The 20,002-nt window shown below is 32.1% G+C and overlaps 1 protein-coding gene across 1 annotated transcript in view; it reads left to right on the top strand.

Moving 5' to 3' along the window:
• Positions 1–20,002, top strand: part of LOC129216418 (uncharacterized) — a 124,612-nt gene that overhangs the window by 12,097 nt on the left and 92,513 nt on the right. The window contains exons 4-5 of the mRNA XM_054850633.1: positions 5,874–6,146; positions 9,431–9,685. Coding sequence (XP_054706608.1) covers positions 5,874–6,146; positions 9,431–9,685 — 528 coding nt within the window. The remainder of the gene's footprint in view (positions 1–5,873; positions 6,147–9,430; positions 9,686–20,002) is intronic.

Below are 20,002 nucleotides of genomic sequence, written 5' to 3'. Positions count from 1 at the left end.
GAAATATTTACATGTTCTGCACGATTTTCAATTTTAATTTTATATTAAAACTCATTTCTGTACCTCAGAGTCAGAGTAACGTAAGTCACATAATCGCTACTTAACAGGAGATAGGGAAAACGTTTGTCTGGAACGTGCAAAGGATGGAACGTGCACTCTTTTAACACTGGTAATATATTTTTTTTTACAATTACGATCACATGGTTCGATGCGGACTAGGAATCTACAATATAATACACTAATAAACGGAAAATAGCAATTTTTGGACTTATGCTAGGGTGGCTCTGAAGTACAGTTTTAAGAAAATTCCATCTTGCTGTTTGAAAAAGGAAAAAAAATCCTGAGTAATTCTTTTAATGGTATCAGTAGGTCTTTACTATTTTGCTGGTTTAATTCATGACAGTATTCGAACTGAAAGTGCAACAATATGTAAATTACCTAGGTGGTGTAGTTGTTTTTCTACGTATATAAGCATGGACTCTAGAGTTGGAAAGGGGCTCAATTGATTTAATGGTTTGTTAGTCAAATTGACGCAAGACCGGGGCAAATGTATGTTAGATTTATTTATCAGCTCAGTGAGCATATTTTTTATTTTTGAATGTAACATAGACCAATAAATGGTTTTTAACTTAATGTCTCTTGCTTTGCTACTCTGTTATCCACCAATTCACTTTACACGATGCTACAAAACAATTCTAAATTCTATTCAATTGATTTTGGAAAATTCATGTAAATAAGTTTTTTAATGAAATGCTTCATTGTTTCTCCATTGTATTTTTTTTCCTTCTTAATTCAGTCGTACAAATGAGAAATAATGATCCTATTTTTCAAATAAAAAAACGGGCGCTTTAAATTATAAGTATCGAGCTTTCATTGACAGAAAAAGTACGTTCAGAAAAACGAAACAAAATTTTTGAAAAGGGTTCTTAAAAGACTATTCCAAAACTATCGAAAATCCCTAGGGCGGCGTTATAAATTGGAATCAGGAAAGTTTTGGATTTCGCATTGTTAGAAACAGCTTAAAAAACCTTTCAAGCAAGAATTCTGAAAAAAAATTTGAAACATATTTTATTTCAAGATTAATCTCCTACAAATAGGAATTCCAGTTGTTATTTTGTAATGATTTCTTAGCAAAAGTATACAGTCGCTTGCAGCATAGCCGCAGTCTTATTGAAAAGAAACGGAAAAGAATCCTTCAAAACTTCTGATTTCTTGTTTGAATAATATTTCAATGAATATGCGAAACCAATTCAATGCTAGCAATTTCGATTTTTTTTTCGTTTTCGGAACGAAAGAAATCGAAGATGATTCTTGTTGTTCCTTTATTTTCTTCACATTGGAAACACTGCAAATGCTTTTAAGGCTGTTTTTTTGTCAAGTGAGTGGCATTGTTTCAATGTAAATATTTGTTAAAAACTCGTCGTGTTAGTTCAAGTAGGTGGCAAGTTTTGACACTGTTTTTAAATGATTTTGTGAAATTTATTTATTTTCGGAACTGGGTGTAGATTAGGGGCTGGGTGCAATAGTTTTTAATGAATTGTTGAATTTCTTTTTCATATCATTGATTGATTTACATAAATTTAGGTATGTGGTTAAGTAATTGTTTACATTTTAAACCAAATATAATATTAGAGAAGACCTATTAAAAATGCATAAATGAATGCGTTCCTTGAAAAGAAGTTTGTAACCAGAAGTAGAAAATCACTTTTGTTGTTCCTTTGTTTTCTTCACATTGCAAACACTGCAAATGCTTTTAAGGCAGTTTTCTGTAAAGTGAGTGGCATTGTTTCAATGTAATTTTTTGTTAAAAAGTCGTCGTGTTATAGTTCAAGTAGGTGGCAAGTTTTGTCACTGTTTTTAAATGATTTTGTGAAGTTTATTTATTTTCTGAACTGGGTGTAGATTAGGGGTTGAGCGCAATAGTTTTTAATGAGTTGTTGATTTTTTTTTTCATATCATTGATTGATTTACATAAATTTAGATATGTTTGGTTAAGTAATTGTTTACATTGTTAACCAAATATAATATTAGAGAAGACCTATTGAAAATGCATAAATAAATGCGTTCCTTGAAAAGAAGTTTGTAACCAGAAGTAGAAAATCACTTTTGTTGTTCCTTTATTTCTTCACATAACAAACACTGCAAATGCTTTTGAGGCAGTTTTCTGTCAAATGAGTAGCCTTGTTTCACTGTAATTTTTTTTGCAAAAACGCGTCTTGTTAGTTCAAGTAGCTGGCAAATTTTGTCATGTTTTTAAAGGCTTTTGTGAAATTAATTTACTTTCTAAACTAGATGTAAATTGGGGCCGGGTGCAAAAGTTTTTAATGAATTGTTGTTCTAATTTGCTTGAATTGAAGTTGCTTGAATTGAATAACTTTTTTTATATAGTTCATTGATTTACGTAAACATAGATCTATTTGGTTAAGTAATTATTCAGGTTTTAAAGTAAAAAAAAGTGTTAGAAAGGACTTATTAAAAATGCATAAATAAATGCGTTCCTTAAAAAGAAGTTCATAACCAGAAGTAGAAAATCACTTTTGTTCCTTTTTTTTTTTTTGTCACATTGCAATCACTGCAAATGCTTTTAAGGCAGTTTTCTGCCAAATAAGTGGCATTGTCACAATGTAAATTTTTGTTGACGTTAAATTCTCAGTTGACTCTTCACGTTAAATTCTCAGACCAGTTTTTCCGTTGTTTTTAAATATTTTTCTGAAATTTATTTCTTCTGCGCATTAAGTAAACTAGAGCTGGTTGGGACTTTTTTTAATTATTTTTTTAATTTTTTCGATGTTATGGCTGATTTGCGTAAATATATTTAGTAAACAATTATTTAGATTAAAAAAAATAATATTCAATATATATTATATAGATTCAATATATGCATATTAAATAGACATAAATGAATGAATTCCATGAAAAGAAGTGTAACTAGAAGTAAAAGATAGTTTTTGTCGTTACTTTGTTTTCATCACATTTGCAAACATTACAAAGCTCTTAAGGAAGTTTTCTGTCAAAGTAGCGGCAATGTATCAATGAACATTTTTGTTAAACATTCGTCTTGTGTTACAAGCTGTTGGCTCTTCTTACTGCTAATTACGTACATTATTTTTTATGTACGTTATTTTTGTAGAAATCTAACGCGGCGCCACACTGTTTTTTAGGATTTAATAAAACAGTTAAATTTTATAACTGGCGATTTTTTTTTAGAAGGACTATGATATTCGAGTACATTTTACATATCAAATTGTTTCATTACAAACGTTCCATATTGTAATTGTAAACATGTGTAATGTTTGCAAAAGCAGAATCAATGATTTTTTTTTTTTTTTTTTGCAAAATAACTAAAGATTACAACAAAAATATTTTCCAAGGCATGCATTTTTTGTGCTGTTCCTTTTTAGTTTTTTTTTATGAACCATGCTGGGATTAATTTTTTCTCAGGCTCCACAAAAAAGGTGAGAGCAATCGAAAATTTTATTTTTCTTTAAGGACAAATTTTAGCTTAAAATGTTAATTTGAGGTAGCTGTAAGTAGTTTCAAATAGATATTCCTTCTGGGTTTTCTAGACTTTTCTGGGAGGAGGCCTACTATGGGAAAAATGTGGAAGTAAGAATTATAGATAAAAGAATGTTATCATTTAAAAATAGCGAAAAAAGGTAATGTTTCAATATCAAATATAAAAAATCTGAACTTTATATTGCATGCAAGAGAAGATTTTTGCAGATGCTTTTTTTGTTTTTCCCTAGAAGTCGAACAGAATAAAAGCTAAACTCTTAAACCCTCCATACACCGGCAGTTATTTTCCTAAATTTGCATAATTCGTAGATTCCTTGTTAAAATATACTAAAACTTTTTATAACCATGTTTATTTTGGCACGCGTTTGAAGTATTAAAATCCCAAACGATTTTATGCCAATAAATACTGTTAAATGATTAAATTCCTGTAATCCCAATCTCTCCTTCTTATTGCTAAATACTTTATAAATGTATATTCTCTGCAACTCTTATTAAAAACTTAAGAAAGTTTCATTAAATATTACAGGTGAAATATATTCTATAAAATAAATTTTTGAACATATTTTAGAGCAGAAAACTGCAAAGCCGAAAGAAAGTAATACCTATTATTTCTGAATTACCACCACAGATTATAATACATCACCTGAGAAATTATTTCCAGGAGAAAAATGTAGGAGATAAAACTAATTGATCTCGATTAGTATTTAAGACTTAACCAAGCCACAAAATTGCCTTCATTAGAGTTAAGCCTGCATCAAATTTAATCCCTTCAAATGTCCTGATGCGAGTTCCCGGAAGGGACCCGCCGAAGAGCGTTATAATTTATGAAGCCTTTTTAGTTTGAAATTTGATTCTTCTTCTCTTAATAAGCAGATGCGACTTGAGAAGCGATCTTTGTATTCAAATGAAGTTTGAAGATTTAAAGCATTTGTTAAAAATGAATCATGGGCTTTGTTTAAAAATAAAATTATTGCTGGAAATAAGTCAAGTGCTTTCGTTTTGAAAATATTTGCTTGCCAGAAGGGGAAAAATTTGGCGTTTTCCCCCTTTGTTTCATCATGTTTTATGAATTACCTTGTTAATAGTAAGACAGTTTTTGAAACTGTTATGGTAATATATAAAGATATTGATTACTTGTTATCAGTTCGCTTGTTGGGAAAATTAATATCTTGATATTCAAAGTGTATGTTTTTATTAATTTAAATTACTTTTCCTTTGATCTCGTAATTTGTATCTTTATTTATTATTTTATTTCTTTATTATTATTATTATTATTATTATTTTATTAATAAAAATAACAACAATAATAATAATTATTATTATTATCAGCTCTAAGATTAGGCACTATGCCTGTTCCGACCTTATTGATCCATCCACATTTTTTTGGGTCTGCCACTGTCTCTTCTGCCTTTAAGAGCATAACTAAGGGCAGCCTTAGAGAGTGTTGTACTCGGCATGCTCTGTACATGAATTTTCCACTTGCGGTATTCCTTCCCTCTACCTTATAAGCTAAAGATGATAATTGTAATACTTAATGCATGCTGATAATATTCATATTATAATAAACAAGTAATAATAACAATAGTAATAATAACAATAATAATAATAACAATTTAATGGTAAAATAAATATCTAATCGTCGCTCATTATTTCATCGGTTTGCCAAATCCTTGTCCTCAATTATCCAAATACAAAGTATACTTATTAATTAGCATTTCTTTCATTTGCTACTAGTTATTTTTATTTAAAGAAAATAAGCATCACACCGTAAACAGAAAATGGAATCAAAAGGAAGAAAAATTTAACATCTTTGTACGCAATTTGAAAAACAAAATTATTTGCAAGAAATCAGAACAGCTTATTCAAAATGTATGGTAGAACAGCAGACAGGGTTCGGCAAAATAGAAAAATTACTGGACGTTCATTTTGTTTTCTATTTAAACATAAAAAAAATATAAAAAAAAAAAAAAATTGGGCCGCATATTTCACTTTTCGCTCTGAAACTTTTCTTGTAAAATGGCAACTTTGTTATTACAATTCAACGTCTTATGTACCGCCGTTAGCAGGTAAAGGGCAGTAACTGATTTTTTTTGCATTTAATAATCTATTGTACATTAGGTTTGTTTTACAAGCTTTCTCATTTCGTTTTGCTCAAAGAACGTCTTATTCCATCATTTCCGTATCGTCAGTACTGAATCCAAAACGCGTTTCTTCAAGTATCTCGAAAACTCATTTCTAAAGATACAACGTTCATCTGCCTACAGCAGTATATTTGTATCAAAATTAAATTTGTTCTTCAGTGCATGCTTTAATTCCCGTTTTGCGCTTTGATTTAAACACATCTTTCTTTCTTTCAGCCGAAGACGTCCCAGCGGCCGAAATTGTTCTATTGGGAAACGTCGAACATCCCTACAGCCTTATAGAATACGAGGGCGTGACCGCAGCGGAATGTAGTGAGCTTTGCTTGCGGAACATCCTCTTTCCCTGCAGGTCCTTCTTATCCGGCCAGCAGGACAATAAACTCTACTGTGGACTCACGCACCAGAACCGAGAGGGCCTTATTCAAAATCCAGGCAGCCTCCTCAGCTCAAGAAGCCTCAATTACTACGAGATTACTAGAAGCATTGAAGGTGAGAATGGCGTGAATAAATAAAGAAATTAGTTTTCTTTTTTTCCCGTCCCCGAATTGATGGGAGAATATTCATGCTTCCCTGATCAAATAAAACGTAGAGAGGATACTTATTTCAGGGGACTTTAAAAATAAAAATTTTCTGTACTAACAAGGGTCCAAGTAAAAAATAATCACATCTTTATTTTTAAAAAAATGCTTTGAATCATTAATATCATTAATTTGTTCATAATTATTTCAACTGTATTCCTTGTAGGACGTAGAAATATAATTTTTAAATAATGGTTCTGGTTAACAAAGTGGAAATATTCAATGCATCTCTAGCTGAGCGCTTCTGTGAACAATTTGTAGGTAAAGACTGTAAATGAAAATAAAGACATGTTGTAGATTGTGTACATACAAAACTTTAGCGTGCTTGTAAAAGCAGGTAAAACCAAAAGCATTAAATAACTAGTATGTTGTGGCCATCACGAAACTTTCTTCTATATTTTTCCTTTTTCTGATCCCTCCCCATGCTTGACGAGGAAGCAATATTCCTAACAAAAACAAAATTACACATGCAAAAACTTGACGACCATCCCAATGTCTGAATTATTGCAAAAGCAAAGCAAAGAGCGAAAATTGAAAGTTATTTTAAAAGCCTTGCTTGAATTAATTACAAATATTTTATTTGTTAACAAACATAAGATGGCAACAGTTAAAAATTTTAAATCATTGAGATAATATTTCCTATCATTTCCATACAATTAAAATCACGAGAAATACGCAGACGACAATCTATTACGATTTATCTTTCTTATTGTTGCATTAATAATAATATTTTTATTCGCAAAAAAAAAAAAAAAATCAACACCTCTTGGAGCGATCGGCGTCAAAATTAAAACAGAGCCTGTTTACATATGGATTCACATATATTCCAAATTTCAACCAGAAAGTAGCATTATTTCTTGAGATAGGGCACTCAAAATGGAAAAAAAGAACGGGTGATTGTGCTACCCCCCCCCTTTTTAGCTGTTGACACAAAAATAAGATCAGTTCTTATACCCACTAAGGGCTACTTGCCGATAAATTTTTCTTTCATTCCGTTCATTATTTCTTGAGATACAGCAGTCACAATTGACGACAAAAAACGTTCTATAGCTCAACCCCCGTTTGAGTTATTGACACCAAAATTGAATCAGCACCTGTTCCTGTTAATACCAACATATGGACCAAATTTTGTTTGATTCCGCCAGTTACTTCCTGAGGAATAGCAAGCACGCGTAACTCGAAAAACGTCCCATTGCTCCACCCCCCTTGGAGGAATTCGCGCCAAAAACTAATGGGCACAAGTTCACATAGGGGCACATATGTGTACAAAATTTCGTTCGATTTCATGCGGTAGTTTTTGTTCTAGAGCGGCCACAAAAAACTGGTCACACACAGACGTGACACACATACATACATACACACACACACACAGACAGACATTTTCCAAAAATGGTCGAAATGGACTCAGCGCACCTCAAAACGTACGAATCCGTCGAAATTTGAAATTCGAAAATTTGCACGAATCCAATACTTTCTTCTATATATTAGATATAGAAGAAAGTAAAAATGCATGCATTGAATGTCTATTAATTTTATTTATGGGGGATACTACAGTAAAAGAAACTTTTGAGACTTATTTTTTTTACTTCGTAGGAGAATAAAATATTGAAATTACTGTCAATCACTGAAAAATTTAACGAAAACAAAAATAAATAAATTAATTTAAAAAATGATTCAAAAGCACGAAAAAGAAGGGAAGTAGTTTTTGTTTGTTTATATTTTAATGTACATTTAAATTCAGATTTTTTTTTCTTTTTGTCATTTTTTCAAACTTTTTTTTAAATTTTTGAATGAACTTTTCCGTATTATACGTGCTTTAAGCTATTCTAGTTAGAAAATAGGTAGCAAAGGGAAGAGAGATCTCGCACTTTTTTTGTTATAAATGAAGGTGCATGGTAAATGTTGCGACAAACACACGTTTGTACCACTAAACTCCAACCGATGAACCTTACATAACAAGAAAGCTATAGATAGGAAAATAAAGCGGATTTAAATGCAAATTAGCGCTACTTACATTTTGTATTTCTTCTAAGAAAATCTATTTGCCCACTTGCTTTTATATTTTTAAATTTAAGTCGTAATGCTTATAAATACATTTGATTCATGTATTTTAACTAAAAGGTGTTTTTTTAGAGGTATAGAACTTTAAGTTAGCAACACTGTTTGATATGTGTGCCATTTTGATAGCTGTCACTTGTTCTGTGTTCAGTTCGGTTTGCCATTTCATCATGAATAGACAACAAGGCGGTGCAACATGCCACACAGTGCGTCACAATTGATTTATTAAAAGAAACGTTCGGTGTACGAATAATGTCGCGTAATTTACCCGTGAATTGGCCTGTAAGATCATGCGATTTAACACCGCTGGACTACTTTTTGTGGGGCTATGTGGAGTCTCTGGTCTACACCGATAAGCCGCTGACGATTGACGTCTTGGAAGAGAACATTCGCCACCTTATTACTGACATACGGCTTCTATTGCTGCAAAAAATGAGAAAATTGGACTTTCCGATTTGACTTTTTCTGAGTCAGCCGAGGTGGTCATATGCCAGAAATCATATTTAAATAAAAATGGCAAAGAATCATCTTTCGAATAAAGCAACATTCATGGCAATTAACAACATTTAACTGTGTTTTATTTGAACCTATACTTCTCTACCTCTAAAAAAAAACTCTTTATAACTAGAATTAGTGACTTTAATTTTTCTAATTTCTAGTTAGGAAGACTCTCAAAAATAGTTCACATTTTCAGTTATGTGGTTTTCATTTTTATGTAACTCTTAGAATTTTGTAGGTTATATTTTGGAAGCAGAATACATTGACTATTTCTTCTGCGTTTTCAAAGTATGATTATGATCCCGCGCATAAGATTTTTTTTTTTTTTTTTTTTGCAATAACAATGTTTTTGTTATTACTAATTGAGCTGCGAAATCACAAAACAGTCAGATGCTTCAATCAAATGTGGAAGCAATTTTCACCTGCCATAACATGACGGGCGATTTTCAAGTCTTAAAAACAATAATTACAGATATTCGACATTTTAGACATTTTTCTAATTAATGTAATAAAACGTATTTATTTTTTCTGACAAATATTTTTGCAGATTGAGTACCTCTTTATTATTATGAACAATTATTTTTTTTATTACAACAAATAATAACATTTTAATTTTTCACAATTGGTCACTTCCATTAGGGTGTGATACGGATGACATTAAATTTGAATTGGTGTCCGGAGCAACACTGAATGCGAATTCCTATACTGCAGCATCGAATTTGTCTCCGTCCGAATGCTTGGAACAATGTAGAAACGACAAAAGATGTCGCTCAGTGAGCATTGACTACCAAAAACACACTTGTGACTTCAACTCAGAGAGCATTGGTCATTCCTTAGATGTGAAACTACAACAGCTTGGAAACTTTAATTATTTTGAAAAAGTCTGTTTGCCTGGTAAGTGATTTGCATGACGACACTTTTTAGTGTTTTTGTTCTTATAGATTCCTTTTTGGTTTTAACGACAGAAGTTTGATTGTGTGGTATTTATAAAAATCCCTTATTTCTTAAGTACAGTCGAACTTAGTTATTACGAGTGAAAAGAGACCGCGATATTTGCTCGTAATAACCGAGTACTCGTTAAAAACGACTTATCGAAAAAAACCAGAAAACAAAATCTTAGTTTCGTTTTTTCTTCTTTTTTACTTCCTTTTACAAAAAAGGAAGTATTGTATTCGCGAAAAAATTTTCACTCAAAAATCGCCCTTAATTTCCATTTTGCTCACCCCCAAATGAATGTTGAGTTTTTTTTTCGATTCGACCACATGCGGAAAAGTGCCTAAGAATGTATAGACACGCGAAATATCCATTTTGACCATCACCGAGGTAATTACAACGACTTTTCTCGTGACGTCTGTATGTATGTGCGTATGTGTGTATGTGCGTATGTGCGTATGTGCGTATGTGCGTATGTATCTCGCATAACTCAAAAATGGTATGTCCTAGAAAGTTGAAATTTGGTACATAGACTCGTAGTGGGGTCTAGTTGTGCACCTCCTATTTTGGTTGCATTCGGGTGTTTCTAAAGGGGTCTTTTGCACCTTTTTGGGGGGAAATCATTGTTAATTTCGATGCAAACTCAAGTGGTGTTATAATTTGGCGGTCACTTGGCGATATATCGCCAGTCTTTTGGTTGCCAAGTTTTGTCGCCAACTTGGCGAAAAATTTGGCGATTTTTTTTTTTTTTTTAAATCTGCTTTCAATGTGGCCATTGCTAGTGATATTTAAAGAGTTAGAGAGAAAATCCCATTAAAATTGCAATAATAGGGAAATAGCATTAAATTGGTGTAAAAGGAAGTCATGTGATGCACACATCAGCTCGTTTTAAATCTCTGAACGGAACGAAAGAATTTGGTAAATTTGTATTGACTTGTCTGAATATCTGTGTCATGTACATTGTTTTTGAGGAATACACATATACACACATATATGATTTTTAAATGCTTCTTCAACTCCACAAATTAAAAATAAGTGCTGACATCTCTTGTTCTCGCGATTGATGATTTATAACTAACTTTCGGTTGACTTCGGATTGATAAATAAAATGTATCAAAAAAGGATAAACGGAGAGGAACTGGAAGTCAATAGAAATTTTTTATGAATCACAAAAATATTAGTCGCTTTAAGCGAGGTTTACACGTTAAAAGTGAGTTATTCTTTCATAAATTTAACACTGTACCAAAAGGGTATTTCTTATTTCCTTGCTAAATCCGGATTCTCGTTAAATCAGCGCTCGTTATAAGCAAGTTTGACTGTATAAGGCTGCCAGGGCTTGGGTTTTCCCTCAAGATATTGGATCCTAGGGATTTTGTTTGAAATTCTTGAGTTAATATTTTTACTAAATTATTTTGTTCTGGCTAAGAAATCATGGAAAAGAAATCTAAGAAATCTGGATAAGCTCCATTTTATGTTTTGCTGAAAATCTTAATGACAGCCCTGTTTGAGGACCAGTAACGGACATATCGTCACCTCAGAGAAACAGTAGGATATCTTACTTTTATTCCAGAGCTTAGATGTCTTACTGTTACCCTGAGGCAACGATATGTGTTTGGTTTCAAGCAAACGAATACAATAACTTTTATTATAGTTTTTTCATGTTATTAAGATAGCAAAATCTTAATTAGCAAAAGCAAAGTGTTTTCACGTAATACAGATACTGTTGTTTTTTATCACCGCAAAACTTTCATACGTCACCGCAAAATCCCTTGGTCTTCAAAGGGTTAAATTAATTTGTATAATATTTATTCAACTACTAAAAAGTATTTATTATTTTTCGTATTATTTTGTTTATATGCAAATGCTTAAAATTTCTAAAAGATCACATAGGCAAAGAAATAAAATAAAATAAAAACTCTACGCTCCAGCCCTGAATGTTGTTTCTCTCTTCATGTTGTATAATTTGCAATAATATGCAATAAAATAATAAGAATTCTTATTAAAAAACCTTCTTCATTCGCCCCTAAACCTAGATAAATATTCTTAAGAAGAGGGAAAGTTGCCTGAAACTTTGCACAAATGTTTACTGCTAACGCAGTTCACATGACTTTCAGACTCATGGATTTAACAAAATTGAATTTTAAGCCCTCGATTACTATTCAGCGGCATCAAGTTCCGACCAAATAACTATCCGATTCCAATTCCTTTTCCACTATGATATAACAGTAGTACCAGCGATTCCTTGGTAGTACTACGGAGGGAGGGCACAGATCTGGAGGGTGAGGGATACCTCGATCTTGGATTTCCTCGATCTGGGAAATTGCATAAGCTCAATTTTATGTTTTGCTTAAAATCTTAATGACAGCCCTGTTTGAGGACCAGTAACGGACATATCGTCACCTCAGAGAAACAGTAGGATATCTTACTTTTATTCCAGAGCTTAGATGTCTTACTGTTACCCTGAGGCAACGATATGTGTTTGGTTTTAAGCAAACGAATACAATAACTTTTATTATAGATTTTCATGTTATTAAGATAGCAAAATCTTAATTAGCAAAAGCAAAGTGTTTTTATGTAATACAGATACTGCTGTTTTTTTTTTTTTTCACCGCAAAATTTTTATACGTCACCGCAAAATCCCTTAGTCTTCAAAGGGTTAAATGAATTTGTATAATATTAATTTAACTTCTAAAAAGTATTTATTATTTTACGTATTATTTTTTTTATGCAGTGACTTTAAAAAATAGCTTTTTCTTTTCATCGTTTTATTTTTCCGTGCAATATTTTAAAGGAAAAATATATATCGTAATATCGTATTAATGTACAAAACAAACTCATAAAAATAGAAGTATTTAAAAAATATTTTAAAACTTCTATAATCTTGAATGTTGTTACATTTGGAAACGTTACATAGACGTGAATTAAATAGCAACTTTGATTAACAACTTTAAAACTCGTTTTTTAAAAAAATAGTTCTGCTGTGCAAATTTGTAATTTTTGTTTTCAATATTACATACTAATGTTAATTATGTTCTCTCTAATTTACGCAACTAAAGGTCCTTCTTGATCCATTTTGCTAACTTTATTTTTGGGTTTTGTATTTTTCTACCTCTTAACTACAATAAAGAAAAGGAAGCTACGTTATTAAAATTAAAAAAATATATATATTTAGTTTTTTTCTTTTTATTTTCTAAACCCAATCCTAAAGAAATTTACGAACTTTTCTGCATATTTACACAATATTTTTGCGGTTAAAAAGTTGTATTTTTTCTTTGACAAGAGAAAGCTTATTATTCTACAAATAAAAAAATCGGCAACGGCTGATACAAATTTCCTAAACCTGAGCATTTAAAAAACAACGTACATTTACACTTCAAATACTTTTTATTATTATGACTCTTATTTAAAGCTGAAAACATCGTTATGTAAATTAAGAAGAACGGTTTCTGAACTGATAGAACTAAAAAAAAATAATTTTGAGAGCATATTTAAAAACAAACATAAACTTTTTTTCTCATTTCATGGAACGTTTACTTCCAGTTGAAGAGTTTGAAGTATACAAACGGAGAGAATCTAAAGTTACTGAAAATATTCTGATAAAAATGGAGCAGAAAAAATGGAAAGAAAAAACTAAGACTTACTGTCCCGTGCCAAAATCTGCTGAGCCAGCAAATTCTAGAATTGTTCTAGGCATTTATGTCTGTTCAAAAAACTAATGATTCTTTAATGCGTATTTTCGCTAGCTCTGCGAATTCGCTGCTTTCCAAAGCTTAAGCTCACAATATTTCACGTTTTCGTGATCCTGCAGCGTGTATGCTTCTGTAGTTCCCTTACTACCTTTTTCTCGCAGAAGAAAGAAGAAAATATATAAATTGTCGAACATAAAACCGTTTTTCGGAACAGAAAATAAAATGCGAAGAATTTAATGTAATCTTTCGGTGCATAAATGATAATTCGGATAGCTCACAAAATCTTAAATATACCTCTTCCTTAAATATTATTTTGACTGCACTACTTACAAATTGCCTACATGTTTATTTTGAGAGTTTTCAAGAAGGAAATTCAAATACAAATACAGCGGTAGCCAAAATTGCGAGCACTTTGGATTCTTATAGCAATTGTTTAGTTTCGCAAAATGCAAATCGTATTTATTATTTGATAGATTATTTGATAAGGAACTGCAACAAAGGACAGATTCAAATGCTTGCCATACGGAAAAGTTATATGTAGGGGGAATGTGATGCAAAATGAAATAGTAAACATGACTTATCTTTTTCAAAATGAACAAACTGGAAATTTGGTTTGAAAATTACAGTACGTGGGAAAATAACAATGTATTAAAAATAAATCTCAGATTGATGCATTATGTTTTTAAATAGTAAATTTAAAACTTGAAAAGAAAATGATTGGGATAAATTCATTTTTTTCACTGGCCAAAGTGAATAATAAAATTTTTTTTTTAAATATTTTCTATCTGACTATTGAAAATATTTTTGATCAAATGAACGTGTTAATAAAAGAAAGAATGAATTAAAAAATATATTGAAGCAATAAATGAATAAAGAAATAAATCTATGAATTAGTGTATGAGAAAATATATAAGTGAGTAAATAAGAAATTAAGTGAATGAAAAAAAGGTGAAAACGTAAGGAATTTAATAAATGATTTAATAAGTAAACGAACGGAACAATGTCATTTTGCCCTATTCACCTCGTCCCGCATTCACTTGACTAATTAAACAAAACATTGAACATAAAAATAAGCTTTATGTTAAGTAAAAAAATACATAAAAAAACATTGGAAAGTCTCAATGAAAATTTAAACTATTAATAATATGAACTTTATCATTTTATAGTAAAGTAAATAATTTTTGTCTTACAATAAAATATTACAGAGTTAGACTTTCGATTTTTGAAAATCACTTGATTAATCAGAAGATTTGGTCTTCTAAACCAATTTTTTTCTGAATGGAATAAACTACCTTTGTTAATGCATCGTTGAAAATTTTAATCTTCCCTACTAGTTCACTTTGCCCCACATTAACGCCACTTTAATTTAAAAAGCAAACAATAATAAAGTGGTTTATAAATTATAACTTCTAACTTTCCTATCCAATTACTACACTCTCAGAAATGGACTTTCAAATTTGATGAAATTTTCTTCGTTTTTGACGAAATCACTTCCAGGGATATGCTCCGAGCGAACATTTCGTCAAATTGAGGAAACTGCTTTTGTTAGTGGTTTGAGGATGCGAATTTCGTCAAATGTAACGAAATATTTCTTCATTCCAGTTTCGTCAAATTAACAATCATTTTCGTAGTTTTGAGAGCATTAGTTTCGTCAAATTAATTTCGTCATATATGAGGACGTTAATTTCGTAATTTTCAAGAAAATTTATTTCCTTTTTTTTTTTTCTTTGAGCACATTAGTTTTTTTTTTTTTTTTTTTTTGAGAATACAGTCGAACCTCGTTAATTCGAACACGCTTAAAACAAATAACTGCTGAAATGAACTTTCTTGCAATCATTGTCTTATTGTTTATTGTTTTTTGGATAAAGCGAACCACGTTTTATAATAATCGATTTTAATGGTTCCTTTAAGTTCGTTATAACGATGTTCGACTGTATTTTATAAGATTTGTGTGCGTTTGATCAAATCCTAAATTCAGAATCTTACCACCGTAGTTTCCCACTTTATTGCGTATAGTTACTTTCACAGGCCCGTCATTTACGGGGTCAGGGGGTCAATTGACCCCCTCCCCTCCCGTCTTGATTTTTGAACATTCATGTTTTTACACATTACTGGCCGTTGTTTTAGTTGGTTTTCTGTAAAATTTTTATTGAGTACAGACTCTTTGTCATATTTGGGAAAAAATTGAAACAACGGGCCTGCACTCCCCCCCCCCCTTCCCATCCAAAAAAAAGAAGACAAGTAATTGTTAAAAAAAAAGGCACATAAAATATGTCAGGCAAATTTTTATTTATGTAAAAATGCAAACAAACAACTTCTTAAAAAAGGTAAAACAAATCATTGCAGATTAAACTCCCCATCGTATCTAATTACCCCCCCCCCCCCCCATAATGGGGGGTTTCCTTCCAAAAATCTAATTTTTGTCGGATATTTTCCAAATTTGGCACCGAGGTTCGTTATTTTAGGCTCGGGAATTCACACAAGGTCGTTTATGTCCCTCTATGTGGAGGGCGGGAGGGGACAGACAACCCCGCATTGGGGGTTTTCCGTATTAAAAAAAAGTTTTTGTCCGATCTTTTTTAAATTTGCCACAGAGGTTCTTAGATGCTCAAGAATCACGCAGGGTAGTTTTTATCACTTTATAAGGGGAAGAGGGAAGGGGGGGGGGTTCCTTGAAAAAATCCAATTTTTGTCGGATCTTTCCAAAACTTGACACATAGGCTCTTTGATGCACGGGGATTTACGCAGGGTAGTTTTCGGCCTTCTATGGGGGGGGGGGGGGCAACCCCTATGGTAGTTTCCCTACAAAAAATCCAGTTTTTGTTGGATCTTTCCGAATTTGGCAGAGTTTCGTTATTTGATGCTTAGGAATTCTCAGAGGGTGGTTTTCTTTCCGCTATGGGGGGCAACCCCAATACGGGGGGGGGTCTTTTAAAGAACCAGTTTTTATCATATCTTTTCCAAATTTGGAACATAGGTCCTCTGATGCTCGGGAATTCAGACATGGTAGTTTTCAACCCTCCATGATGGGGGGGGGGAGCAACCCCGCATTGGGGGTTCTCCATATATAAAAAAAAGTTTTTGTCCGATTTTTTCTAAATTTGCCATAGAGGTTCTTTGATGCTCAGGAATTCACGGAGGTTAGCTTTCGTCAATGTAGGGGGGGGGGGGGGCAACCCCGATGGGTGTTTTCCTTGAAAAAAATTCATTTTTTGTTTTGGCATAGAGGTTCGTTCATTGATGCTCAGGAATTCTCATAAGGTAGTTTTCGCCCCGCTATGGGGGACAACCACCAAATGAGTTTTCTTACAAAAAACCAGTTTTATCATGTCTTTCCCAAAACTGTCACAGATGTCCTTTGACGCTCGGGAATTCCCGTTTGCGTCCCGCTATGGAGTGGGAAACCACGTGTGTGTGGGGGAGGGGTCTTATAAGAACTCAATTTTTGTCTGATCTGTTCCAAATTTGGTACATTTGTCTTTTGATGTTTGGGAATTCTCATAGTGTAGTTTTCGTCCCGCTATGTGTGGCAAACCCCACAGGAGTTTTCCTTATAAAAATCCAGTTTTCGTCGGATCTTTTCCAGATTCGATCCAGATGTCCTTTAATGCTGGAAATCCACATAGGATAGTTTTCCATGGTGTAGTATTCATATGGGGTACTACCCCATGCGATTAAAGAACCTATGCGCCAAATTAGAAAAAGATCTGATAAAAGCCTGGATTTATGTAAGGAAAACACCCCTAATTGGGGAGGGGGTGTGCCCCTAAAGCGGAAAGAATATTTCAAACTGTTTGAACTACATCGCTATGTAAGGATGGCGATGCATCACGATGTAGAAATTCCTACATCGCCCTTGCCCCTACTGGGAATATAAAAGTGCTACTTCCTCAGCAGACATTGGGTTCTGGAAAAATAAACCATGTGCCACTTTTATGCACAGTTAGATCGATATATGCTCGGGAGAAAATTGCTGAGAAGTTTCTTCTTCATTGCATCGCATGAAAAGATTCCAGAAAAAAAAACAAAGATTTTTATCCAACTTATACCACAAATTTCAAAGAAAAAGTACAATAAAATGGACAACTTTAAGTTAGTACATATTTGTTCTAAAATTAGATACAGAAAATAAAATTAGATAATCTTAAGAAAAACCTTACCTTTTTTTGTTTTCCAATTAATTATTTGTTTTATTAATTTTGCTTGTATGTAGAATGTTTATTTGGCCAAATTTATGTTTAATACAAGAACTTTATTATTGCATGCATTTCATACTTCATACTTTGAAAACAACTCTCTGCCAAAATTGCAAAAGGTATTTGAAAATATAAATCTTAAAAAAAATGCAGATGTGAAATAAATCTTTTGGTAAAATTAATTTAGTGTAATGTTTGTTAAATAATTATAAAAATATACTTTTGTTTTTTACCCCTAAATTTTTATTTTTATTTCCAAACATGTGTAACATGAAATCTATGTATTTACGAACATTTAGAATATTGTAATAATTATGAAAAAATCTTCGTCTGTCCTTGTTCCGATTATCTCCGTGATGTTGGATCCATCCTAAAAAAGTTTTAAAAAGAGAATATATACATAATAAGTAAAGGTTTAAGTCCATGGGTGTATGCCCTCATGCACATGGATCTTTTTTCTATTTCGAGGAAAGTTTTACGATTAAATTCAGCAGTTTATTTCTGAAATAAAACATGTTTTCACGATTACTTTTAAAATCTCAGTTCTTTTTCTTAAGTTAAAAAGCTACGATTCACTTGTGACTTTGAAAAGCATCTGATTTAATTTTCATATTTTTCAAAATATATTATTATTTCGATGCTGACAGTTTTTTTTCAAGCAGATTGCAAGAATGAGTTATTTTTACAGCGGATGAACAAAATTTTTATTTAGGCAGCTAGACTCTCAGTTAGTTTCTGAAATTAATTTCTGAATAATATTCTAGAATTAGAGTTTCTTCAACTAATCGAGAATCAGCATTATTTAGCCTTTAAACGAGTTAATTCTTTTGCTCATCAAGTCGTAAATTTTAATTTTTTGAGCTATAAAAAAATCAAGGGTGCGAAAATCGTTGATCTGTGATTTTTTTTAATTTATTTTTTATTTTAATCGATAGCCAAAATACACCGTTTTTTTTTCGATTTTCGTGTTCCGTTTTCTTCACGAATGTTTTCTGAAGTACCCCTCCCTACCCAAATTAGGTCCAATAAAGTACTTATGAATTAAGTAGTACTGAAACTGGTGATTATGATTTTATTTGCACTTTTTTCAGAGATTTTATTGTGCTATGTTATCAATAAACAACATTTACTTACCGAGCTTTACCTCCTTAAACCACTATCAAAATAGAGTCAAAAACCCAGGGCTCCAACACTCGAAGCCACGCTCCATTTCATAAGTTAACTAGTAATTACATAAAGCTATCTTCTAGCTGATGGATAGGGATTTAGTAGAAAAAAAACTGATTTTTCTGCTATACTGGGGGTAGAGTACTTACAAAATGGGGCGTAGCTTAAGGGCGTGTGTACTTCGGATTTTTTTAACTCAGCTGGTAATGATTTTAAGAGGGAATGTTGCCAAGTAAAGTTGTTAATTGATAGTATAGTACCTTGAAATCTTTAAAAAATATTCGAACAAAATCATAAAATCATCAGAATCAATCACTAGTACAAAAATATTCAATCATAGCTCTACTTACTAGTTTGGGACGGAGACGAAGGGAGTATCACCTTTTAACTAAGCATATTTGATTTTTAAAATATGCAATTTTCACGCAGTAAATAAAAAACACTAAGGGAGAAGAGTTGCCAAAGATAGGGGAAACCCAATAACAAAGTGCATTTTCATGTTTGTTTGTGTCTTGAGAACCAATTGACTGATATCAATGAATTTTTTTTCAAAGGTATATAATGAAAATAGTGACTAGTGTGGTGAGCAAAGCTTGTTACATATATAAAGCTTATCATATATTTTCATTATCCTTTCAATTTTTCAATTGCAAGTTCGGTTAAATTTTCATAGACATTTTACTTTACATTCAGCAAAATCACAACTCCAACTAAAAGATTTGGATTTATTGGAAGTTCAACTATAAAATGCTTCGTAGTCTGATTTAATGTAGACCGGGATTTCTCACTTTTTGTTGACAATATCTTGAGGCGGCAAATATGGCAATAAAATTAATGCTGCAGCTGTAGAAACTATGTATAATGGAAAAATTCATAATTATGACAAATCATGTAACACAAATTGACATAGAAAAACTTATAAATTTATTGCATGAAGTGGGAAAATAAACAACAAAAAATGCTTATTATTGTTATTACAATTTTCAAACATGCTATACTATCTTTTCTTTTTTGAGCAATCACGATTGCTTATTGCTTTCATTTGACTGTTTTGAGGTCCTATCATTTTATTTTCCCGCCAGCATCCTCTGCAGCGCCACCGTCACGTCGACCGGCCGGCCTCACGATGCTGCTCCTCTAGCGAAAACCGTCTCCAGGTTGCGTCAATATCCTACACTTACACGCACGTACACAAACACATACACACACAAGCACATACTCAAACA

The sequence above is a fragment of the Uloborus diversus genome, chromosome 2 (assembly GCF_026930045.1).
Source record: "Uloborus diversus isolate 005 chromosome 2, Udiv.v.3.1, whole genome shotgun sequence".
Lineage (NCBI taxonomy): Eukaryota > Metazoa > Arthropoda > Arachnida > Araneae > Uloboridae > Uloborus > Uloborus diversus.
Note: the sequence above shows the minus strand (reverse complement) of the source record. Positions and strands in the feature narration are given on the sequence as shown.